General features: G+C 56.9%; 1 protein-coding gene and 1 pseudogene across 8 annotated transcripts in view; both read left to right on the top strand.

The window, feature by feature from the left end:
• The window catches only part of LPIN1 (lipin 1), a 76904-nt gene extending 68295 nt beyond the window's left edge, over nucleotides 1-8609 (top strand). For 7 of the 8 annotated variants that reach the window (XM_036335308.1, XM_036335304.1, XM_036335303.1 and 4 more), the window contains 4 exons: nucleotides 1907-2059; nucleotides 3141-3255; nucleotides 4534-4637; nucleotides 6228-8609. In XM_036335308.1, the coding sequence (XP_036191201.1) occupies nucleotides 1907-2059; nucleotides 3141-3255; nucleotides 4534-4637; nucleotides 6228-6387 (532 nt within the window). In that variant the 3' untranslated portion in view covers nucleotides 6388-8609. The remainder of the gene's footprint in view (nucleotides 1-1906; nucleotides 2060-3140; nucleotides 3256-4533; nucleotides 4638-6227) is intronic. The other variant, XR_004971936.1, reaches the window with a different exon arrangement.
• A 3623-nt stretch (nucleotides 8610-12232) lies between these two features.
• On the top strand, nucleotides 12233-12332 carry LOC118669515 (annotated as a pseudogene).
• The last annotated feature ends 13121 nt before the right edge of the window (nucleotides 12333-25453 follow it).

Genomic DNA, 25453 nt, shown 5'->3' with positions numbered 1-25453 from the left:
AAATGCAAAGATGTTTCATTGTAAAGTTGCTGGATGTGCCAGACAAGCCGATGCTCCTAGATTCCCGTTGTCTCACAGCGTCCTGCGTCTTGTTTTAAAGGACACGTTAAACCATCTGAGACCAGCCCTCCAGCCTGGGGACAGGAGGTGTGGGAAGTGGTGGTTTGTCTTTGCTCATCCACAGGTTTTTAAAAAAAAACATATTTTTATTGATTTCAGAGAGGAAGGGAGAGGGAGAGAGAGAGAGAAACATCAACGATGAGAGAGAATCATTGATCGGCTGCCTCCTGCACGCCCCCGACTGGGGATCGAGCCCGCAACCAGGGCATGTGCCCTTGACCAGAATCAAACCTGGGGTCTTTCTGTCCACTTTCTGGCCGTTGCTCTGTCCACTGGGCCAAACCAGCTAGGGCTCCTCCACAAATATTTACTGAGCGTCTATGACAGGGGTCCTCAAACTATGGCCCGCGGGCCACGTGCAAATATAAATATTGTATTTGTTCCTGTTTTGTTTTTTTACTTCAGAGTAAGATATGGGCAGTGTGCATAGGAATTTGTTCATAGTTTTTTTTTAAACTATAGTCCGGCCCTCCAACGGTCTGAGGGACAGTGAACTGGCCCCCTGTTTAGAAAGTTTGAGGACCCCTGGTCTACGACATGCCAGGCAGTGTTCTGGGCCCGGGGTGGCAGCCAGGAACGCGCCACAGTCCCACCCTCAGGGAGCGTCAGTGCCAGTGACATGGGGCCAGCAGAGCGAGGCTTAGTGCCCGGTGAGGGAGGGTGTGTGTGTGTTTTATTAGATAGAGGGACAGGGCAGGGCCTCTGAGCAGAGACCTAGATGGGGGGGGTGGGGGGGGGGGGAGGGAACAAGAAAGCCTGGCAGATGCGGGAACAGTGTCCCAGCAGCAGGGTCTGCAGGCGCTGGGTCCAGCGCAGGAGCGAGTGCGGTGGGCGGGCGGGAGGAGCGGAGCGCACGCCTGTTGGTGAGCCAGGAGCCGGCGGGATTGCAGAGAAGGCCAGGGCCCGGGTCTCGGCCTCGTAGGTCATGGCAGACACTCGGGGGATGTTTGGGAGAGATGGCAAGGTTTGGGAGGGCTTGGAGCGAGGTCGGGTTAAATGTTAAGTTTTAAGTGTTCTGTGTGGAGACTTGGCGAAGGGCAGGAGATGGGTGGGGCGGTGGCAGGAGGGCGGGTCAGGGCCCCCACAAGGCTGCCCCCACTTCAGACGCTGCTCTGTCAGAGGCGACCTTGCGGGGCCTGGGCAGGGGAACGGGAGAGCCGCGTGGGCCAGGTGGGCTCAGGCGCACAGCTCTGAGCGAACTGTCTAGAAGGGGAGCAGAGGTGGGCGTCCGCCGGGAGGCGGACCGGAGAAGGGGCTTTGGTGGTGGTTCCGCTTGGCTGGCTTTAGGCGGAGATGAAAGAGGTCAGAGTGCATGGAGGTGCCGACAGGACTTACCCAGGGGAGAGGGCTGGGCTCGGAGCTGGCGTCAGGCCTGTGGAGGGGCAGGTGACAGCGGGGCCGTCACCGAGGAGCCGGGGCCAGGGCAGGACCCGCGCAGGTGCAGGCAGGCTGGGCAGTTCGGTGCCGCGGCCTCAGGGTCCGTGGGGTGAAGCAGGGGAAACACACCCACTGACTGATGTCCCCTGAGGCTCTCAGGAAGTGGGGCGGTGGACGCCTCAGCACATGGCGGTGGAGTGGCCCATGGTCAGGCGGTGGACCGTGGCCGCCCGCGCCTGCGGAGCTCGCCTGCTCCATGGCGCGTGGGGCGGGCGGACAGGGTGGAGGACGGGGTGGAGTGCAGGCGGACGGACGGGCGGGCGGGGTGGAGGGCGGGCGGACGGACAGGCGGACGGGGTCAAGTGCAGCGCGCCCCCGTGCAGTGGCTCAGCGCGCCGGTCTCTTTCAGGAACGGGTACAAGTTCCTGTACTGCTCCGCGCGGGCCATCGGCATGGCGGACATGACGCGGGGCTACCTGCACTGGGTCAACGAGAGGGGCACCGTGCTGCCCCAGGGGCCCCTGCTGCTGTCCCCCAGCAGCCTCTTCTCCGCCCTGCACAGGTAGGCGCTCCCCACCGCCGGCCCGGGCGGCCCTCTCCCCTCCCTGAGGGTCGGCAGGAACAGCCTCCTAACGCTCTTCCCAGCCACCTGCCCGCTCCATTGTGGGCACCGGAAAAGTCACCCCCAAATGCAGGCGGGCCTGCCCGCTCCCTTCCTGGTCACCAGGGCTCTGCGGACAGGGGACGGGCCGATTCCTGGGCTCAGTGTCATGTGACGGTCCGTGACCTGCCGCCTCCTCTCCCGTGTCTCCACTTGGCAGAGGGATGCTCTCCCCTTTTGTGGGGGGCTGCCCCTCCCGCTCCCTCCCCCCTTTCCCTCCCCACATTGTCCCTCCAAGTCTTCGAGAATCAACTTGCGGTCCATCTCATCAGAGACCTAGGCCGGGTTCCATGGCCCTTGTCCCAGATGCCACCGCTCACCTGGCCCCGTCTCCCATTTTCATCCTCTGGGGAGTTCCGGTCACTTCATTCTAGTGGACCTGCCGCTGACCACTAGCCAGTCTTTGAGTGCCCCCACCCTTCCCCCCTCGGCTGTGTTCGAGGCAGCCAAGCGGGCTCTGGCCTCCCGGGAGGCAGAACCTGCTGAGAGTTTGATTGAAGTTACAGCGAATCTGCAGGTGGGTGAGTTTAGGGAGACTGCTGCCTCCTTGGGACCCATCTTCCGGTTCAGTCATGCGGTGCACTTCCTCGTTTACTCAGGGCCTCCCGTACGCAGGTCAGAGCGTGAGGTCCTTAGGCCTCGGGCACGGGCGTCCACCAACGAGACGGGCTCCCGCTTTGCGGACGCCTTTCCTCGTTGGATGGGCTTTGAGGGTGTGCGGGCCGCTCTTTGCTCCCTGGATGACTGGTCGAGGTCTCGGGTGAGGTCACGTGTCCCGAGCCTTTTCTCTGGGGAGACTTGAAAGTAGGGGTTCCCTCCCTGCCCAGTGCTTTCCTGGGAGAGCGGGGCTGACCCGCACACGTTTAACCTCCCAAGACCAGTGTCCTCGGGTCCCGGCGTCTTGGGGGGTTAAGGAGAGCCTGATGCGCTGGAGTGAGTCCTCGCACTGACCCGCCGTGTGTTCGTTTGTTTGTTTTGCCAGAGAGGTGATTGAAAAGAAGCCAGAAAAGTTTAAAGTCCAGTGCTTGACAGACATCAGGAACCTGTTTTTCCCAAACACAGAGCCGTTTTACGCTGCTTTTGGAAACCGGCCGGCTGTGAGTAGTGGACGGGGGGTGGGCTCTGGGGGTCCTGCCGACTGACAGCAGCCACGGGGGAGGCTGCCCGGAGGGACGGTGGGAGGCCAGCCCCCGCCTGCCAGGAGGCGCCGGGAAAGCCAGCTGCCTCCGCCCGAGGCGGGGAGACTCCCCTTGCTCACGGCCTCTGGCTTTCCCGCAGGCGGGCTGGTGCGTTTCCGTGTGAGGCATGAGATGTGGGACTAGACACATTAAGTTCGGAACCGCTTGCTGAATTGGTAAAACAGGAACACGGAGTAGGATTAGCCGCTTCCTCCCACACGGGGACCACGAAGCCAGCCCTCAGCCCCGCGGGGAGTCGGTTTCCAGAGCAGAGCAGCCCCCGCTTACCCGCGGCTTCGCTCTCTGTGGCTTCAGTAACTGATCAGCCGCAGTTGCAAAATGCTCCATGGAAATGTCCGGAAGTAGCTCACAAGTTTTAACTCGCTCACCTTTCTGAGCCGCGAGATGAAATCTCCCACGTCCTACGCCGCCCCGCCCCACCCGGGAGGCGCTGGCGCTTTGCCCCCTCCCCCCTGCCCGGTGTATTCACACTGTGGATGCGCCTCGCCCATTAGGCCAGTCACTCAGCCGTCAGGTGATCAGACCGACGTGCGGTGTTGCAGTGCTGGGGGCCAGGTCACCCGTTTTACCGAGTAATGCCCCTTCACGCCACTTTCCCTGTTGCCGTGCACCGCTGCGCTTGCTCCGTTATCTGGGGTGGTTATTGTTCCTGTGCCTCAATGTCAAGTACACGTAGCCAGAGGTACGCGTGCACAGGGACAGTGTGGCCTCTATCGGCGGGGTGCCCTCCGAGGTTTCAGGCACCCGCTGGGGGCCTGGGAGCGTGTCCTCTGAGGACCAGGGCCCGCCGTGCTGTTCCACACGTGAGAGACACCCCGTGGGGTTGGGTGTCGCTGCCCCCGTTTGCTGGAAAGCTCAGCGTTAGAGAACCGAGTCGGGGAGTAACTTCACATAAGAAAGTTCTACATGTGAAGAAGACGGGCCAGAGAGCAACCTTCAGGAATGTCAGGGTGCAGGCGGCTCACTGGGGGGTCCACCCTCTGACTCCCTTGCTGCATAGACCCGTACGATGCCCAGAGGGGAAAGCTGGTGTCACGTTCACGCCCAAACACTCTTCCCACACGGCGGGTAGCGTAGTGCTGGTTCGTGAGACGGCGCAGCATCGCGTCCAATGGGGGAGGTCCTGTGTCTGTATTCACAACGCACTCCTTCTTCCCGACCCTTTCCCCAATGCAGGACGTGTATTCGTACAAGCAAGTAGGAGTGTCTTTGAACCGAATATTCACCGTCAACCCCAAGGGCGAGCTGGTGCAGGAGCACGCCAAGACCAACATCTCCTCGTGAGTTCGCGCCGGCCGCCACCGTGGCCACCGCTGCTGTGGCCAGGGTGATGTGGGTGTGGCCTCTTACATTCACGGCATTCCTTTGGGTCCTTCGGTTGCCTATATTTTCATCTTTAATCCCTGCAAGGAAAATATGCTTTCACTCCTCGTATTTTTGCCCAGAATGTAATGTTTGGACAATCTGGATTGAATCAGGTCCCCTCTGGGTGGAACATGGAAACCGGCGGTTACATGCTGCTCCGGAGTGGAATTGAATGAATTTGAAAACGAGTGGTTTTGATTTGCCAAGTTGGGTCGAAAAGCCTAGAAGGCGAATGAAAAGGGTCACCAAATGGACTCTCACATGACACTGTATTTAAGGATGAGGCGCATTCTGGCATGGGCGCCATCTCACACAGTCACTGCTGCGTGATCGTCCGGGTTCCTCCCGGGGTTGTGGTCACGCCGTTCCCGGAGGCAGAGGGCTGGGTGGGGGCCTGGAACGAGGCAGCCTGGGGGGCTGCAGACACTCTCTTGACCTTGACAGCGCGTTCCGAGGCGGGCCCACCCTGCTGGCCAGCGGAGACCTGCTCCCCGGGGGTGCGGCTGCCTCCCCTGGCCGCAGAACTCACACGCGTAGGTCTCAGGGCAGGAGGAGGTCTGAACATTGGCTTCAGTCCCAGGAAAGACAGCCTCTCGCTGTGAAGGGAGATGCTTTGTGTCCTGCGAGCTCAATGCTCTCAGAAGCCCTGGGAGGGCCTTGGTTGGACACACGTGCTCCTTCTTGTCTAACAAGCCATCTCATGCCTTAGGCAGGCCGCTTCCTCGAGACGGGTGTTGGGAAAGCCCCTTTCGGTTCTCAGCAAATTGGTGCTGGAGAGGGACCCGGTGGCCGCGAGGGGCTTGGTGTGCAGAGAGGCCGGGCTGGTTACGGTGTCGGGTGGGAGGCACCGGAGCCTGAAAATGCGTCAGCGCAGCAGCTTACTTTTTGGAGCACAGGCCATGGAAACGAAGATGCTCCGGCCTCTTGGGGATCACAGAAGCGAGTGAGGGGCCTGCAGGGAGCACTGAGAAGCAGGGCCTAGTTCAAGTCCATGCTCGGAACTGAGCCCAGGGAGGGAGAGCCGGCCCCAGGCTCCAAGCAGGAAGGCGGGGGAGGGGGGGGAGGGGGAAGGGGGGGGGTCCATTTCCCCAGACCACGGCAGCGGAAGGTCCAATACGCGTCCTTAGCCCAGGGCCCAGCGCCTTCCCACTGCACAGAGGCCTGGGCTCGAGATGCTCCAGAGGCCGATTCCCTCCCGAGAAGCGCACATGTGAGCTCTGCAGGGGCGCTGCCTCCGCTGCTGACTCCTCTTGTCCTGCAGCTCTGCCTCCGGGGTCCTCTGTGCCTCCGCAGGCCCGTCGCCTCGCCCGGGGCCTTCTCTCATCCTGCTGGCGCTCCCTGCGGCCTCCTGCCGATTCCAGAGCGCCCTCCGCAGCGTTAGCCCCGGGGTCCGGCCCTAGGCCCGTGGGTCTCTCCTGGTTTCCGAGCTCGGCGCGGGGAGCATGGCAGGTGCTGCCCTGGGCGGGCGTCCCTGGCGGGCGGTGACCTTGTCCGTGTCCTTCCAGGTACGTGCGGCTCTGTGAAGTGGTTGACCACGTCTTCCCGCTGCTGAAGAGGAGCCATTCCTCGGACTTCCCCTGCTCGGACACGTTCAGCAACTTCACCTTCTGGCGGGAGCCGCTGCCCCCGTTCGAGAACCAGGACGTCCACTCTGCCTCGGCGTGACGCCCCGCAGCCGCCTGCGTCAGCCAAGACCGGCCGCCCATTAAAGGATCGGTTGTGGGAGCCCAGGAGGGAGCTCAGGAGCCGCGTGCGGTCATTGCCTGAGGGCAGGGAGCTGGGGTGCACCCTCCTGCCTGCTCCCCGGGGCTGGCGTTTCTAAGTCAAGTACCAGAGTGCACATCCTGGATAAGGAGTCGGGTGCACTCCTGGAGTGGGGGGGGGGAGGGGCCTTTCCTCGCTGTGGCTGAAAGCCAGAGACCACGCTGCCCTGTCTGCCTGCGGGCAGCCTCGTCACTGGGCAGCGTGTCCCTGTGAAGCCCAGCAGAGCTGGCGCCTGGTCCCTGCTGGGGACAGTGTCCCCTGAGGTCGCCAGGTGCGTGCCATGTGGAGAGGGGCACACGTCCCCGTGGTGGCTCCACCCATCTTCTGCTCCCCGTGGGGGTCGGGGGTCGGGGGCACATGCGGGGTCATGTGACCCAGATCTGGGGTCTCTGAAGGGCCTGGCCCTGTGGGTGTCCCTTGCAGTATTTGCCAACGGTCTAGTTTTAGGTGACAAGCTCTTCTTTATACTCCGGTTAGAGAACCGACGTCACTGGCACCCCCTCCCCCCGCCCCCTTTTTGTGGCTCACGGCTGGACTATCTATGCCTTAATGCACCCGGCAGACGTGTTCCCTGGAATGTGCTTTGTCCAGCTCCCGGTAACTGCGAAGCCTTAAGCTCAGGCCCAAGGGAGTGTGAGGGGCAGTGTTTCCCGTCAGGCCGGCCCTCGGCCGCGGCCTCGCCTCCGGCAGGCGGAGCTGGGCATGCGGCTGGCACGGAGCCGATGCCACACGGCTGCGATGCCAGTTTCCACGGGAAGCTCTCAAACGAAGCTGCTTGGTTTTAAGAAAATCGTCTCAAGAAGTTAAATTATATTCTTTGTAGATATTATTTATTACTTTACTCTGATTGGTTATTGTTTTAAGCATTTAGCCATAGTCTTTCTATGATAACGGTCACTGAAATATTAAAAAGATGTACGTTAGACTACCCAGAGCCTTATTCTCGAATCTCACCACACCGACCTTTTTATTTTCCTCAGCTTTTCCCACTCAAGTCAGGCACGGCACGTGGATGAGTAACGGCTGGGGGGCCATTCTTTAAGCCATGGGGAGATGGACTCTCTTGTTTATATAAACAAATTATCGAGAGAACAATTTGAAAAGTTAGAGAGTTATTTTGGTAAAAGATTTTGCTTTATTTTTTGAAGTATTATTTTTCTAAAGCGTTTTCCTCCAGTGGCTGAAGTGCTTTCCTATTCAGATGCTGCTGTTAGAGTCCTAGGAGGCCGCACTGTGGAGCAGGCGATGGACTCGGCTCTTTCTGTGAAAGAGACACAGAGGTTGCCCGGCAGGCGGCAGGCGGCAGGCGGCAGGCGGAGGCTCCGGGACGAGGCCCCGTGGGACGGCTGTGGCCCCACAGAAAGGCATCCCCTTTCATAGAAACTTGCACGCACCCTCCGAGCCCCTCGGGAGGCACGAGACGTGATGAAACACGGTCCTGCCTGAGCTCTGGGCTTGGGCACTGCCCACCTTTGGAAGCTACACTCATTCTTTCTTCCAGAGGGTGTTCGGGGTGAATTGTAGCTGCTGTGACCTGAGTCTCGTTCCTCCTCCACCGGAGAGCGAGGCTGGGAGAGGGGGCACCCCCTCAGGCCATCGCCCCCCCAGGGCGAGCAGCGCCGGCCGCGCCACCTGCAGGTGTGAGCGCGTCACCTGGGGCGCCCGCCCCGCGGCACGTGACCCGGGCACGCCTGCCAGAGAGTGGCCCTCGGATCTGGGTCCAGGTCACATCTGGCACGGGCACACCGGCCGCGGCTGGGACACGAGACGTGCACGTGGGGGGCGTGCACGCGTGTGCGTGTGGGCTTGTCTGTGTTCACACTCACCGGCCCGCACCCCGCGGACGGGCCGTGCTGAGCGCGCCTGCGGAGAGGAGTCCCTCAGAGGGGCGTCGCCCGGGGTTCCTGCTGCGACGGAGAACGCAGGCCTGTGCACGGAGACATGAGGACGTGCAGAGACTCCCCTCTGCCGCTTCGGGTGCGGCTCCCCGCTTTCACCGGTGCCGCTTGCAGCACCTCCTGTGCGCGTATGTGCTGGGAAACGATGCGCATCATTGTGATACTCCTTGTGTTGTGCTGGATGCAGAGCTAGAAACTTGGAATAAAAGAGACCCATGAAAGGCTTCTGAAAGTCAGTGTGAACTTTATTTTATTTATATTTTGTTATTGATCTCAGAGAAGAGGGGAGAGAGAGATAGAAACATCCATGATGAGAGAATCACGGATCGGCTGCCTCCTGCACGCCCCTACTGCCTCTCGCACGCAGGGAAGCTCTTCCACGGGTGGAATTTCTCCAGGCCTCAGCTGCCAACACCCGAATACGTAAAAGACTCCTTATCCTGGCTTTCAAAGCCGACACCCATCCCCCCACGCCCCCCACCTCCCAGCCTCGCCATCCCTTTCTTTGGAAGCCACGGAACACTGACAAGTGGCCATGGGCTTGGGTCCCTGCAGAAGGTCATGCGTGAGCCGGGGCGCCACCCGGGGGCGGGAGAAGAGGCGTGCAGGGCAGCGAGGCGGGTGCCTTTGAACAACAGAGAGAACCTGACTTCTGGAACCTGCGTGTGCGCTTCTAACAGGAGCGCTGCCCCAGCTGCTGCTCCAGGACAGCCACCAGTCCCTGCCACCCAGTCCTGGGCCGCCCCCTGCACGCCTGTTTTGTGTCCAGACCAGAGAGGCGACGTGAGAGCAGGGCTGCCGTTCCCGTGGGCCCGGGCCGGCGGGAGGACATCCCCCTCAGCCCCGAATGAAGGGGAAGTGGTTACGATGCCACTGGGCCTCCTTCCCGCCTCTGGCCCCTTTTCCCGCTCCTGCTGCAGTCGAAGGAGGCACGTGGGCTTGGTGCCTGGAAGGAAACCAGACAGAAGTTGGCCCTGGCCCCGGCCAGTTTGGCTCAGTGGATAGAGCGTCAGCCTGCGGACCAAAGGGGATCCCGGGTTTGATTCCGGTCAAGGGAGTGTACCTCGGTGGCAGGCTCCTCCCCGGCCTAGGCCCTGGTCAGGGGTCGTGCAGGAGGCAACCAATCGATGTGTTTCTCTCTGCCTTTCCCTCTCTCTCCCACTCTCCCTAAAAATCAATGGAAAATTATCCCCAGGTGAGAATTAACAACAAAAAGGTGGCCCTGAAAGCCAGTGGCTCCCCATGGCCACCTGGGGGCACACTCCATTTGGTTTGGGGGCAAAGCCTTTGAAAACATGATCCAGGCTTGATAGAGGCCCCTCCCGGACGCCAGCCAGGTGAGTGGTGGGCTCCTGCCGGGGGAGGGGAGGAGCGCCTGCCCCCCCCCCCCCCCCGACGGCCCGGGCACCGACGGCCAGGGCACCACAGGGCCTCCAACTGGAACCGCTCAAGGTCAGCATCACCGACTGGCGTGGAGGAGGGAGGTGCTGGCGGCTGTTTGACATTTGGGCCCAAGATGGGTGGTTCCCAAAGCGTAGTCTTGGGGCCTGCAGTGCCTGCATCTGGCGGCTTGTTAGCAATACAAGTCCCTGGGCCCCACCCGGGACCTTTCGCACCCACCTGGGTGTGGGGCCCACCTGTGTGGATACATCCTCCCAGATGCCGGTGCTCGCTCTGCTTCCAGAGGCACACTGAGGCCCGGGCCCTGGTTCCCAGGAGCTGCGCATCCAGGGGCAGCTGGCATCTGACTCGGGCCTGGCCAGGGCGACAGAAAGGACCTGCTGAAGGAGGGAGGCCCCTGGAAACCCACGCAGGGGTCCCCCGAGTCCCCAGGTGTGCTGAGCCTCTGGTGCCAGCAGCTGGCCAGAGCCACCTTCCTGGGCATCTCGGCGGCAGCAGGGCCTGCCTGGGAGGGGAACTGCGTGCGACAGGCCGGGCCGGGCAGCCCAGCACTTGGAGCCGGAGGACCCGGGCTGGGCCCAGCGTTCGGACGGCTCTCCCGCCCCCACAGGGTCGGGGCCTGGAGGGGCTGTGCTGTTACCCGGGATCCTTGCATGGGGCAGGAAGTCCATTCAGCCCGGCATGGCTTTTAATGAGTCCTGCAAGCAAGTGGCCTCTTCCGGTGACTCATTCTGCCTTTTGTGCACCGGAGGCTGTGGTTTTAAGTTTCACTTTGGGGAGTAACCACACCGCCGTTGCCGCTTTCTCCGCTGCTGGAATCCGGGCAAGTAACAGTCATTGCGCAACCAAGAAGCGTGCACGCGGCGGCCGTCCCGCTGCTGCTCTGATTGTAAAAACATCCTTTTCCGAGACGGACAACGGGCCGAGTGAGGGGGGCCCGCTCTGCAATTTCAAGGAACACATTCCTTTGGGGATTTGATGTGTTTTCCTCGCAGAAGTGGCCGGGCAGTTTCGCTTTTGTTCTTTGTCTTCTTGATTCATATTTCAGGACGATCCTAGAAATAAACAGCACGCAGTGTTGGGCGAGCGAGGTGGCTCCCCTCCGGTTCCTTGGGAGAGACTTAGTTCCAGGCGAAAGTGTGTGTTCTTGCTCTCAGGTAGCACAATGCCAAGGTAATGACGGTGGAGAGAGGTTTTATGCAGTGAAAGCGTCTTCATGTGGATTTTCCGCGGAATCGGAGTGTGGTCCCCGAGAAGGTGAACTGCTTAGGATCAGACAGACGTGTTCCGTGGACAAACACCATGGGACGTTTTCCTCCAATTTGAATGATAGTCATCTTCAAAAATCTTCCTGTGGAACTAAATTATGCTTACACAATTTCACTTAAATACATTCAAACCTAAGACAGTGGCCCTTATACAGTTATAAAACCAAAACGTCCCTGGCTGGTTTGGCTCAGTGGATAGAGCGTGGGCCTACAGACTGAAGGGTCCCAGGTTCGATTCAGGCCAAGGGCACATGCCTGGGTTTCGGGCTCGATCCCCAGTAGGGGGCATGCAGGAGGCAGCCGATCAATGATCCTCTCTCATCATTGATGTTTCTATCACCCTCTCCTCCTTCCTTCCTCTCTGAAATCAATAAAAATATATTTTTTAAAAAGTGGTACGTTAAAGGTGGGCAGGTGCAGGGGCAGGAAGGCCAGTGAACTGGGAGAGCACTGGGAAGGAGGGGCGGGTGCCTCAGGGGGACGGAGCGGTGGGTGTTATCAGGGTGGGGGGGGGGCCTCCTGGGCGGGGGTGGGGCTGCTGGACTCAGTCTGGAGCCATGGCTGGGCCTTGTCCAGCCGGGAACAGGGAGAGGCCCAGGATGTGAGGATGGTGGCCTGATCCCAGGTGGCGGGCATGGATGGGGAGACGTAGGGCAGCTCCGATGGGGGAGGTCAAGGCCCAAATCTAGGCCCCCCATACTATGGGGGTGGGGAGAGCCCAGGAGTCCAGAATAACTCCCATGTGCTGGCATGGACACCGGTGCCCAGAGGCGCCCCGTCAGAATGACAGCTGTGGCTGATGCTACGACAAGTATTGGGAACAGAGAACTGCTGTAGCCAGTGTGGCTCAGTGGATAGAGCGTCGGCCTGTGGACCAAAGGGTCCCGGGTTCGATTCCAGTCAAGGGCACATACCTCGGTTGCAGGCTCCTCCCCAGAGCACAGGCCCTGGTGGGGGCCCGTGCAGGAGGCAACCTAATCGGTGTGTTTCTCTCACATCGATGTTTCTGTCTTTCCCTCTCCTACTCTCTAAAAACCAATGGAAAGGTATCCTCGGGTGAGGATTAACAGCAACAAGAGGAACGGAGAACCTGCCAGGCCTCGGTGACGGGGCCCGTCCGCCGTGGCTGGACGGTAGACCTGACGGGAGGGAGGGATGTTTAGAAATCACGGGGGTCCTGCTCGCTTCGGCGGCACATATCCTGAAATCGGAACGACGCAGAGAAGACTGGCCCCTGCGCAAGGAGGACACGCACATTCGTGACGCGTTCCATATTTTACGAAAGATCATGGATGTCTAAGTCCCACCTCAGACCGGTGGGCTCCCGTCTCCGAGTCGCCAGCTGCCCCTGGGCTCCGCCTGGCTCGGAAGCGCCGATGTCATAACCTCTGGTCGTCGCAGATGTGAAGGCCCCAGACTGAGATAAAGACCCTTTGTGGGGCGGGGTTGGGGGGGAGGCGCCGTTGGACGAGGGGTGTTCCATCTCCCTGAGTAACGCAGAGGAAAAACCAACAGGAAACAAAAAGAATAACTGCGGCGACAGGAGGGGAGGGGACAGATGGGCCGCGGCTGCGCCTCGGCCGCCGGGGTCTGGGGAGCGGAACTGAGAGGCGTGAGCCGCAGAAGGAGCCGCTGATGGGACGCAGCGGCTTCGGCGCGATCAGGCCTGCAGGGAGGCAGCTACACCTGAATGTCGCCGTCCAGGGGCGGCCGCCCCCATCACCTGAACCTCCTGTTGAGTGTCTGACCGAACCTCCTGTTGAGTGTGTGTCCACAGAGCAGCCCGTCCAGCGACTGGCCAGACTCGCTGGCTTTCGGGGGAGGCTGACACCAAGGACACTTACCTTCTTCACACATTTCCCATGTGTTCTCCCCCAGGAATCCCGACGTCTCAGGCGCGGGTCTGGCTGAGCTCGGAGCTGCCGCGCGACCGGGCCCTGTCACCGTGCGTCCTCGGGGCCTGGCGTTTGCTTGGGTTTTCTAACTTTCCCGGGGGTTGGGTGGTATTTTGATGACCTTGTGTTCTTGTTTTTTTATAACAATGAATAGGGTTTTTAGATCTTGTATAATGGAATGTGTCAACATTTAGGAGATCAGTACAGCTCAGCGAATGAATGTTTTCTTTTTAAAATACCATTCTTATTGATTTTTTTTAGAGAGCGAGGAAGGGAAAGAGAGAGAAACATTGATGTGAGAGGGAAACGTGGATCGGCTGCCTCCTGCACGCCCCCTACAGGGGATTGAGCTCACCACCCGGGCATGTGCCCTGACCGGGAATTGAACCAGTGACCTCTTGGTGCCCAGGGTGATGCCCCATCAACTGAGCCACACTGGCCAGGGCAATCTTTGGAAAAATGGGACATGCATGAGACTTGGCACTGGAGTTCCGCCCCTTTGCGGGTACTAGCAGGGTTGCATCCTCCCACTGGAAGAAACCCCATCCTAAACCCATCCTAAAGCCTGGTCCGCCAGAACCCCTCTCACTAGCACTGAGCAAAATGAGAAACTGGAAAGAAGAATCTGTTAGATGTCAATTTCTTTGACCTTCAATTCCTATGTGGAAATTTAAAGACGGGAAAGAATGTATGGTGTCCATGCGGGGACATTCTTCAATGTGTACCTGGGGTCCCTGTAGAGTCCCTCCAGGACTCCCCGAGACAGCATGGCTGGGCTGGTCTGCAGTGTGAACTAGAACGGGGCGAAATTCCAGTTGGGAAACATGTGGCCATGGAGACCATTTAGTCAACATTCTATTATTTCCACTTCAGAGCCTTCGGTGACACCCGCGGACTAGCAGTGGGAGTCGAGGCTGCGGGGTCACAGCGCAGGGAGGGGCATCCCCTTTAGGAGGACAGCTGCACCCCGAGACTCACATGCACGATTGAATCAAGCCCGTGGCTACATCCCAGGGCCTGGTGACTGCAGCCGCCTCCTGGTTTTGGGGTGCATTTGACCAGACGGGATAACTTGGGTACCTGTGGGTGCCCTGACACATCCCAGTGCTACTCCCACACCCTCCTCCCTCGCTGACCTTTCTGGGGCTGGCAGAGTCGTCCTCCCAAGCTCGCCTACTTCATACATCATCTTTGGTTGTGTTACGGTCAGGTGGGTGATGGATTTGACACCCCTCACCCCGTGGCAATATCTACTCTCTGGTAGGATTGTTTCCTGTTTAGTCACCTCCCGGGAGTGAGGGAGGCGCCCCCCAGAGCAGAGAGCAGAAGATACACTGAGCTGTGTCACCGTTTCCTTTATGGAATGTACCCGCGGACCCTCGTCAGGCAGGTAGGCTCTCGCTGGGTCTACAGACGTAAATTTCTTGTTGTTTCACAACATCCCGGGAAAACCTCGTTCTGCACAGTCCACCCCGGACTGTCCTTTAATGCCCTTCTATCTGGGAGGGAGTCAGAGAGAGAGAGAGAGAGAGAGAGAGAGAGAGAGAGAGAGAGAGGAGGGAGGAAGGAATGACCTGCCACATGCTCAAGGCAAACATTACTAATTTAGTCCTTAACAGACAACATTGAAAAATACAACGTGTAAAAGACCTACTTAAATGTATGTTGTTTTTATATAGCAACCAAGTTTAGTTTGTGACAGAGACATTAATGATCAGGTGTGATGTGTGTGTGAGTAACTGGACGGAACCAACAAGCTTGGGTTTGAATCCTGATTGCTGCCACCGTTGACATCATGGCTTGTAATGTCGGAGGGTGATACGAGGCGGAAATGCCCCGGGCCTTTCCTGAGCGCCACCTGCACACAGGCCGCCCGGCCTCAGGTGGGCCATGGCAGACAGGTGACAGAAAAGGGCGGTGCTCCGGCCTCGTCCGGTCATCCGCTCAGCCAGTGTCCGTGCCTCAGGGACTTGTCCGGCCCCGGAGTTCAGAAAGGGACGATTCCAATAGGACCACAAAGACACCTTGCCTCGGGGAATTGAATCGCCTCCCTGAGCCTCGGCTTCCCACCGTGACCCCGTTAATTTGTAGAGAGAGTGGACAGAAGAGAGACACACACACACACACACACACACACACACACACACACACACGGATGTGAGAGAGACACATAGATGGGTTGCCTTCCCACACACCAGGGAATGAGCCGGCCACTGAGGTACGCGCCCTTGACTGGGATTGAACCCAGGACCCTTCAGTCCACAGGCCGATGCTCTTCCCACTGAGCCAAACCAGCCAGCGAGGGCAGAGGCGGGAAGGTTTTGGTTCCTCTCTTTGCAGACATACCTTCTCTCAGAAACACTGTTCACTTTGGTTGGGAGGTGGGTGTGGTTCCCCGCGCCACCAGCAGATGGAGCCCAAGAGCCGCGTGCCAGGACCCAGCACCCCTTCCCCCCACCCCTACCCCGGCTTCCTCTCTGCCTCACTCCCGCCCCTCCCGCCCCTCCCTCTTCGCAGTCATCCCAGGTCCCAGGCAGAGAGGCGCACAGAACACTGCCTGTCAGCAGGTTCCTGGAAGGTCACGCGGACGATGCCTGCTCCTGGGGAGGACTGGAGGGCTCTGTGTTTCTGTCTCCCGTGAATTGCATCACTGGGCAGCCTCTTGGCGCTGTTCCTCAGACGCCTGTGGTTTCCAGCCCTTCCCCAGTTCCTCTGCCTCTGTGTCCTTGCCAGGCCCCTTCTGGCCAAGGCAGGATGTCCAGGGGTGGCGGTGGCCAGGGTGCTGGTCCCGGCCCAGCCCTTTCCATGGCCCCTCCCTTTGCCCATCCTGTCCCCCCTCCCAGAGCTGGAACAGAGTGGTCCTGGGGACAGAAGACCTGACACTGCTGGGACCCCAGGCGACTGCCTCTCAGCCCCGAGCCCCACATCAGGGAGCCTTGCCCAGCGGGGAAATGAGCCTCCTTTTTGAAGTCTGGATCTCACCAGGGCGCAGCCCCTGGGAGCCCGCCTCTCTCTGACCACACCTGGGTGGCCGGTGGCAGCTCAACCTGTGCCAACTCTTTTTAAAAATTTACTTTATTTTATCTATTTATCTAACCTTTACAAACTCTTTAACTAAGGAACTCCCCCCAACTGGGAAGCCATTTGTTTTGCTGGTGTCCTGGGATGGTCCCAATTTATTTATTTATTTATTTTTAAAATATATTTTATTGATTTTTAACAGAGAGGAAGAAAGAAGGATAGAGAGTTAGAAACATCTATGAGAGAGAAACATCGATCAGCTGCTTCCTGCACACCCCCTACGGGGATGTGCCCGCAACCAAGGTACATGCCCTTGACCAGAATCGAACCTGGGCCCCCCCAGTCTGCAGACTGACACTCTATCCGCTGAGCCAAACCGGTTAGGGCCCAATTTATTTTATTATTTTATCTATCTTATTTTATTGTTCCACCAGAGGATATTTTTCCATTGATTTTTAGGGAGAGTGGAAGAGAGAGAGAAAGGCAGAGAGAAACATTGATGTGAGAGAGACACATCGATTGGTTGCCTCCTGCACGTGCCCCGACCAGGGCCCAGGCCAGGGAGGAGCCTGCAAGTAAGCTTCGTGCCCTTGACCGAAATCGAACCCGAGACCCTTTGGTCCACAGGCCGATGCTCTATCCACTGAGCCACACCGGCCAGGGCTAGTCCCAATTTCACATGCGGACCTGCTGTCCCTGTAGCAGGTCCTAGGACCACAGTCTCGATGTTTTGTTGGAGGAGGGTGAGTCAGACCACCCGGAGGCATAGAGCATGTGGTCCAACAAAGCCCCCTTCTCCTTGCTCATCGCCCTTGCTGTGTGCTGAGCAATGTGAGCTGTTACACGGACGGAGGGAAAGGAAAATAGACCTTGTCTTCAAGGAGCCACTGGGCAAGGAGACCCGAGAAGACAGACACAGGCCTGGTGGCTGGAGTGAGAGGCGCTGTGGAGTAGGTAGAACAGGTGGGTCCAGACACAGAGAGAGGGAAGCAGAGTGGCCGCTCACCATCGCCCCTAGTGGCCCAGGTGGGGAATTTGTGCTTCCTGCCGTCTCCGCTGCTTCAGGCTCTGAGAGTCTGGAGGCCTTGGGTCCTATGACGTCGTTAGAGCCCATGAGAAAATGGATGATGCTAGCCCGACTGGCGTGGCTCAGTGGTTGTGCATCGACCTATGGACCAGGAGTCACGGTTCAATCCCGGGGTTGTGGGATCGATCCCCAGTAGGGGGCATGCAGGAGGCAGCCAATCAATGATTCTCTTTCATCATTGATGTTTCTATCTGTCTCTCCCTCTTCCTCTTCTCTGAAATCAATAAAATATATTTTTTAAAAAAGAAAATGGATGATGCTATAGTGTAGGGGAGGCTGCGGTGCTGAAATAGTTTGGTATAATAGAGAGATCATGGAATTTTCAGTCGGACAGACCTGGAATCCTACCTTAGCTCTGTGTCTGCTAACCAGGTGGGAAAGACTGAATGTCTATGTCCCCCCAAATTCCTATGTTGAAACCAAATCCCCAATGTGATGGTATCAGGAGGCGGGGCCTTTGGAGGTAATTAGGTCACCAGGGTGCAGCCATCACCAATGGGGTTAGCGTCCTTATACCAGAGGCTCCAGAGGGCACCATCCTCTCCCGGGTGAGGACACAGAGAGAGAAGGAACCAGTCTGTGTGCCGGCAGGCAGGCCATCACCAGGCAGCGATCTACTGCTATTTGACCTTGAACTTCCAGCCTCCAGAACTATGAGAAGTTTCTGTTGTCTCTACGTGATAGCAGCAGCACGGACTCGGGCACCAGGTGAGTTGGGGGAAAGCGTCGCCCACCCCGAGTTTGTTTTCTCCACCTGTGGTTGTGCTGTGCTTGATTCGCAAGCACATTGCTGGGAAGGAGTGAAAATGCAGCAAATGGTCATGGAAACGGGAATGACACAGGTGCATGGCAGGTTGAGGGTGCGACTGAGATGGGAGCCGGCTGGGAACCCTCCTGCCTGGCTCACGTGCCTGTGCGTGTCTGTAAATGCTGCCCGAACACGTACAGGTGACGGTGGGTTTTGCTGAGTGAATGCAGAGCACAGACTGAATCTGCCCTTTCTTGGTCCTTCTGGCTGCTGGAACGATTAAAATGACCTAAGACAGGTTAACAGGAGACAATAATCATATCTAATCACGTATGCGCATATGGGGGTTCCGAAAGAATATGCGCCCCAAGAACAGTTGAGATTTATATTCCATCTTGAGCTAAGGAAAAGGGGGGGTGGATTGGAACTTTAGAGGGCAGAAGGCAATCCCCATGGCGATGCAGAAGCGAATGTTCGGTAAGTGAATGTTTGCCGGGCTGGCTTTGCCAACGGGCACGGAGAGGCCTTTGATCCAAGGGCCTTGCCAGGTCCCTGTATCTGTGCTGCGCTAGCACAGCCAGGTTAGGTGAACCTGAGGGGGACGGTGAAGGATTAAAGAAGACAGACAAGAAAGCTGGCGCCAGATGGGACGCTGCTCTCTGATGGAGAGACAGCGCCACGGCCTGTAAGCCGAGTCTTTATTTTATAGCCAGATTCCACGAGGCAAAGTAAGGGCGAGATCAAGATCTTTACAATGTTCTCGTGGGTTTCGAATCTACTCAATTACATGAATCTGATCAAGCTTTGTTTACTTGCTGCACCTCCCGCAGCCCATATCTCTCAGCCAAGTGGGACCACAGGTTCGAACCATAAGGTCAAGCTTATAGCTATAACCTTTGGCCATAATTGTGCTGGGACTGGCACGTGGCTTTGCCACGAGAGTATTGTGTCCTCTCATTAGTCCCAGGCTTGAGCCTGTCCAAATGCTGTAGCCGCTCTCCACACCTATTTACTCGTCCATGTCACACGGTAGCTCTCTGCGACATCGCCCTTCTGGGAGCAGGTCCTCAGTTTACTGCTTTTAGGCCAGTGGTTCTCAGCCTTGGCTGCACGTTAGAATCACCTGGGAATCTTTTTAAAATCCTGATTTCTGGGCCTCATCCTGAGGCCCAGAAATCAGGATTTTAAAAAGATTCCCAGGTGATTCTAATGTGCAGCCAAGGCTGAGAACCACTGTTTTAGGCAGTTATGGGGGAGGTCAAAGCTTCTTCCTGAATCCCTTGTTTCTTAAAAAAAAATAAGCAGCTTAAAATAATCAATATCACAAAGAGCATATTTTGGGGCAGCAAATTCTGCCCCCTTCCCAGGTGAGGGTAGGAGAGATTGTGTTGGTGACAAGGCTTTCCTGGTGACGGGGTGAGATCCTGGCGCTGGGAGTCGCACCGTGCCGATTTTCCCAGGCACACAGGGCTCATCTGTTTTTCTCAGGAGGCACACCAGCCCGTAAACAGCTCTTTGCTAATGCGCCATGAAATGGGCTGGTCACAAGATCAAGTCTTCCCCTCACGACTGGCTACGTCGGAACAAAGAAATCAGAACCGCTGCTCCTAAAAGATTCCCTAGCGGCTGCCATAGTTTGGCTTCCTAAACATACCGAGTCACTTGGCGGTTTTCCTAGAACAGGAACGGGACCCATCGCCCGGGGCTCTGTCCTGCGTGTTTGGGAGACATGCCCATTGGCCACACTCATTCTGGGAGAGAGCAGTGGCGAGCAGGCCTCTCATTCCTCACCTGCGCGGCCAACCTGGGTGGGCCCTCCCTCCAGCTGGGTAGATGCATCCGCTCCTTGTCTAAAGGACATTGTGAGCTGAGACCTTACAGCCAACTGCTCGTCCGCACCCCACACCATGAAATAGCAGCTTTATTGGATCCACTCTTCAGGACATTGGGAAATAATGAAAAGCATATTGTGTAACCAAGATATGGTACATTTCAGGGCACACAGGTCCAATGGCCTTCTGGGTTTTCCAGCAAAGTGTCAATTACTGAGTAACAATGGAGTGAACCGAACTGCTAGTCACTCCAAACAGCATGGCCATTATTCACCGAATGCAGAGCCCACGGGAGATGGCTCCAGCATGGAAAATGCATTATGGGAAGTTAGGCAATGGCTCAACGTCTCCAAAACATTTGTTTGCAAATTCAGGAAGTGGGAACACCAGCAAATCTCGATTTTAATGGGCCTCACAGAGATCCCAGGGTAATTCTTGGTAAATTAAGAGGTGGTGGTGGTGGTCGGGGCGGGGGGGGGGGGGGGGGCGGAGAGGGGGGCTGATTGCTATTATTATTGGTAAACAAGAGGGAAAAAAACTTAAAGGTTAATAAAGTCTGCAAAGTACCTGTGAGTTACTCCCTTATTTGTAACTTGCCACCCCCATTTTAGACAGATGGTGGGGAGCTCACGGATGAAAATGTAGTGAGCGCACGTGACGTGTCTTGAGCTAGTAAAGGACGTGATCTGATGTTGTTTTCATAGACGAGGAAGTGGAGACTTAGGGAAGTGACGTCTGAGTTTCTGGAACAAATTCGGATGCAGTCAGAACCCCAACGAGGCCTCAGGCTCCCAGCCCGGGCTGCTCCCAGGACCCCGCTCCGCCTCTCCCCGCTCACCTGGGGCAGAGGCGAGGCCCTTCTTCTTGGCTCTCACCTGGAGGCACCTGCTTTGAGCCTGACAGGGCCTCCTCCTGGCATCAGTGCTGCTGGTCTGAGGCAGGAGAGGAGACTGAACTGAAGAGCGATTGTTTCAGGTTGAACGGCAGCTGAGGGCTCACTCGTCTTCTCCCTCCGTTCTCACCCAGATGGTCCCCTCGGACTATTTAAAAAGGAACAATCTAAGGGCGCGATGTGACCATCGCTCTCCCCGTTACGTTTAAGCGGACGTGTCTGAGTCCTGCCTGTGACGGTGGAGTCCTGCTGAAGCGGCTCTGGAACGCCGTCTGGAAGGGAAAGGCCGGAGGACTGGACAGTAGAAATGCAGTTACTCATAAGTGACTTCCTTGGCTTATTGCAGTGAGAAAAGTTAGCTGACAAGAGTGAATCTTCAAAGAATTAATTTACGAACCTACACGTCCCACACTGCAGCCTCAGCGGAAAGAGCAGAGAAGCGGAGAAAGTGCTGAGCGCGGGGAAGGCACCGATGGTCTCCGCCTCGCAGGGCCAGCCGCGTCAGCATCCGGAGCGGGACTGTGGCCCTGGGGGACGGCCAGCCTCCTGGAGTGGGGACTGTGGCCCTGGGGGACGGTCAGCATCCGGAGCGGGACTGTGGCCCTGGGGGACGGTCAGCATCCCGGAGCGGGACTGTGGTCCTGGGGGACGGTCAGCATCCCGGAGCGGGACTGTGGCCCTGGGGGACGGTCAGCATCCCGGAGCGGGACTGTGGTCCTGGGGGACGGCCAGCCTCCTGGAGTGGGGACTGTGGCCCTGGGGGACGGCCAGCATCTGGAGCGGGGACTGTGGCCCTGGGGGACAGTCAGCATCTGGAGCGGAGACTGTGGCCCTGGGGGACAGTCAGCATCTGGAGCAGGACTGTGGCCCTGGGGGACGGTCAGCATCCCGGAGCGGGACTGTGGCCCTGGGGGACGGTCAGCATCCCGGAGTGGGACTGTGGCCCTGGGGGACGGTCAGCATCCCGGAGCGGGACTGTGGCCCTGGGGGTCGAGTCTTTCAAAGGAGCCACACTCTATGAGAGAGCAGCTTGCCTGCTCAGGGTCCCATGGGCAGGGCTCTAAGATGGCACAGCCAGTGCCCAGGAACCACCTTCCAGAACCACAGCGAGCTGCAGAGCCAGGCTGGTGCTTGTACCACCAAGTTCTTGATGCTGCTCAGGAGTGTGGTAAGCGTTGACGTCAGCCCATTGCGATGGCTGCAGGCAGGAGAGCACATTTTTAAAAACACTTTTCTGAGCCCCAACATCCGTTCCTCTCCTCCCTAATGTGGGACATGCTATGCTCAGGTGCCACACTGGCAGGGCAGCGTGCAGGGAGAATTAGGGGTGACTCTGAACATAGCACCAGCTTCAGAATCAGACGTAACTGGGTTTGAGCTTGAGCTCCACGGTTTGCTTGCTAGATGACCTTTTATAAGTAATTTGGTTCTCTGAGACTCAGTTTTCTCATCTGTGATGTGGTGGCCAAGATACTTACCTTGATAGCCATTATATTTAATACAGTATTTCTAATTACAGTTTATGCTAGTACCTAACATGTACTAGTAATAGATGCTGGTACTGCTAATGCTGCTGCTGGTGATGGTGATCATCATGGTGATGGTGGTAGTCATCATGGTGGTGAACTTTAACAGAAAGATTAAAAAAAATATTTTTCTTGATTTCAGAGAGGAAGGGAGAGAGAGATAGAAACATCAATGATGAAAGAATCATTGATCCTGCACACCCCACCACTGGGGATTGAGCCTGCAACCCGGGCATATGTCCTTGACTGGAATTGAATTTGGGACCCGTCAGTCCATAGGCCGATGCTCTATCCACAGAGCCAAACCATCTAGGGCTATCAGAAAGATTTAATGAAATCTGACAAACATCTTGACATGTCCCTGGTGGAACTATTGAATTCCATGGATAACAAAAGAACCTTAGAAAACTTCAGACGGAAAAAATCCAAAATAGCCCAACAAGCACCGTGGAAAGAATTCAAGGAGACTTCAGACTTCCTGTGCAGCATCGGATAAAGGCAATCAATGGAACCACATTTACAAAATCTGGGAGAAAGACTTGTGATTCAAACATTCTATACCCAGCCAAACTGTCACCTCTAATTTTAATAACATACGTTTTCCTATTAGAAAAATATATTCATTGTAGAAAACAAAAACATATTAAAAATTTAAACATCTTAAAAACTCAAAACCCTATGGAATCCAGATTTTAAAAATTTCAATTTCTCCACCTTTTCCTTTGTTCTGCAGACACACAGCGAGGCGTCAGGTCCGTGTAAATATGACTTATTTATGCTCATTCTGCTCCCCCAGCCCTCACAACGAGGACTGGAGTTCGGCTCTGTATTTGTACTGCCCACCAGGCAGAGACATTTGGGTTTGGTTTTGGTTAAAGTGGAATTGAGAAGCAGTTCAGAATGAGCACAGAGCCTGGAAACAGGCAGACTGTGTGCCTGCAGATTTGAGGTTCAGGTGTATCCCTGAGCTTTGAATGAAAAACAGGCAAAGCCAAATGATTTGCAAATGGAGTAAGTCCTCAGTCCTTGGGAGTTTGGTAGACCAGAGTTGCCAGGGGGTTCGTCTGAAAGAAGGCCTCTTCCATGGGCAGAACTGGGCAGACTCAGGTTTTGCATGTTTGGCTCTTCACCGGATTTGTGGGGCGTTGGCCCCTTGGCTCACAGGGCCTCTTATTGTTTGGCCACATAAAATGGCGACAACGATGCCCATCTCACATTGTTGCTCTGAAGGTAAGTAAAACGATGTGTGCAATTCACCCAGCGCAGCCACGCACCGCATGCTGACACATTAAAAAATGGTGGCTGCTAGTAAAGGTAATCAGTTAGTAAACACACAATCGCGCTATCTTCGTGTCAACGCTGCATTAAAAAAAGTGAACGCGTCAAACCAAGAGCTCCAGAAATTAAGCATTCCTTCAACATCTGGGCCAAGTAATTAATTCTCATATTCATAGGCTTTGGTGACACATTATCAAGTAATGTAGGCCTCTTGTGAATTATAACTTTTTAATTAACTCATCTCATGGGTGCTGATGAGTGCTAAGTTATAGCTTCATTTGCATATATTCGAAGGGGAAAGTGGTGTGCCTCCGGAGGCCCGTACAGAGGTCCTCCCAGATTTGGCCCTCAAGCAGCTCTGTCCCTCCTCCCAGGCTGTCTTGTGCCCCAGGCCTAAGATTTCCCTGCGGTTTTTACTGATCCTGGCCAGGCAGGCAAGTCCTGTGGTCATCTCTCCCTTTGCAGGACTTAAGAGAGATCTGTCCCTGTCCCTCTCCTCTGCCAGCCCCACTTTCTGCCCCTGGCCATTCTCACGGGATCAGAGCCAAATGCTATCCACATGGCTCAGGAGAAAGGTCTTTTGGGCTCGGCACCGGCCAGCGTTGGGTTAAGTCTTGGCACTGAGAGCTGTTTGCCGGTTATGTCCTGGGGGGTATTCTCCACCCTCTCTGACCCTCTGTTTCCTCTCGGAGAAAGATGGGTGACAGAGATCTACTCTACCAGGTTGCGGTAAGAGCTGGAAAGATGACATATGTCCAGCTGAATTGCTCTGTTCCTTCAAAGGGATGGGCGGTGCATTGCCAGGAACAATGAGACCATTTCTTTGACTGGGACTCTCTTTCCTGACTTCTTCCCATAAAGAGGGAAACGCAGCTCAGAGAGACGTAGAAGGGGTGCCGGGCGGGCCTGCGGTGGCTGCCTCGGCTCTGGCATCCCCTCCTGCTCACGAGGGCGCCTGGCGAGACTGGGAGGGCCTGGACGCGGCTGGTTTCACCCTGAGAAGTGGCGAGTGGGGGAGGGGACACGCCCCGAGGGGGGGGTCAGGGCATGGCCTGAGCCCGGGCATTGCTGCTGCGTGCTGTGTGAGCCTGGGTAACGCCATCACCTCTCTGAGCCTCGTTCCTTCGCTGTAGAACTGAGGGTGGTGAGGAACGGCACTTTCTCACGAAACAGCTGCAGGGGCCGCTAAGAAAGCGGGTGGAGGGGTTTGTCCAGTGCGAGGTGCCGCGCGGACGGTGCTTGTTGCTGTCCATGACCCCGCCGCCGTCCAGCTCCGTCCGGAAGGGAAGACGTGTGCTGCTCAGTGCAGCCGTGGTCGCAGGCGGCTTTCCCTCAAGCAGCGATCATGTCATCTCCCTGAGCTTCCAGCCTGAGGCACAATCCAGGCCCAGCCTCCTCCGGGGGAGGAAAGGCCCTCCTTGGGGCCGCGCCTGCCACGGGATATTGGGGTGACTCAGGAGACTGCGCTAAGCTGAGTGCTCCCTTGAACTAGGGGCTTTAGGGTTGCAAAGTGCAATCAGACCCTCTGAGGTTAAAACCCAGTTTTCTTGACTCAAATTCAAGTTTTTCAAACCTTTTTTAAACAGAAAAGCTCCCAGAAAACCTCACTGGCTTCTTGGACATGAGCTGGCCCTCCTGGGGAGGGGCCATTGTGAGGGACCAGGGGTGAGTGAGGCTGAGACATGTGGGTTGGATTTGCCCCATGAGGCGCACGCGTGAGGATGGAGAGAGGACAGCTTAGACATGAGGAGCTGGGGTCCCTCCCAAACGCCAAGCAGCCTGGGGAGAGCGAGGTGCCTGAGGGGAAGCCTCCTTGCCCCTGTCAGGCCTCCCACGGGCTCCTCCCAACGCCCTGCTGTCCCCGCGCCTGTCACTCAGCCCCTGAGCCACAGGGCCGGGCGCGCATCCTCATCTCAGACATGACGACGCGGAGGCCAAGGCAACGACGTGAGCTCTTCCAATTCTGGTGACGCCCGCAGGCCTCTTGTTATGAAAACAACATTTCACAGGTAAATCGTCAGAGCTGTGAGCTTTCCTTCGTTCCTCCCTTTGTTAACTTGAACTTAATTTTCCAGTATTGGGTGCTTTGTCCTTTAATTGTCAACACGAGATTGGCCCAAT

The sequence above is a fragment of the Myotis myotis genome, unplaced genomic scaffold (assembly GCF_014108235.1).
Source record: "Myotis myotis isolate mMyoMyo1 unplaced genomic scaffold, mMyoMyo1.p scaffold_m19_p_14, whole genome shotgun sequence".
Lineage (NCBI taxonomy): Eukaryota > Metazoa > Chordata > Mammalia > Chiroptera > Vespertilionidae > Myotis > Myotis myotis.
Note: the sequence above shows the minus strand (reverse complement) of the source record. Positions and strands in the feature narration are given on the sequence as shown.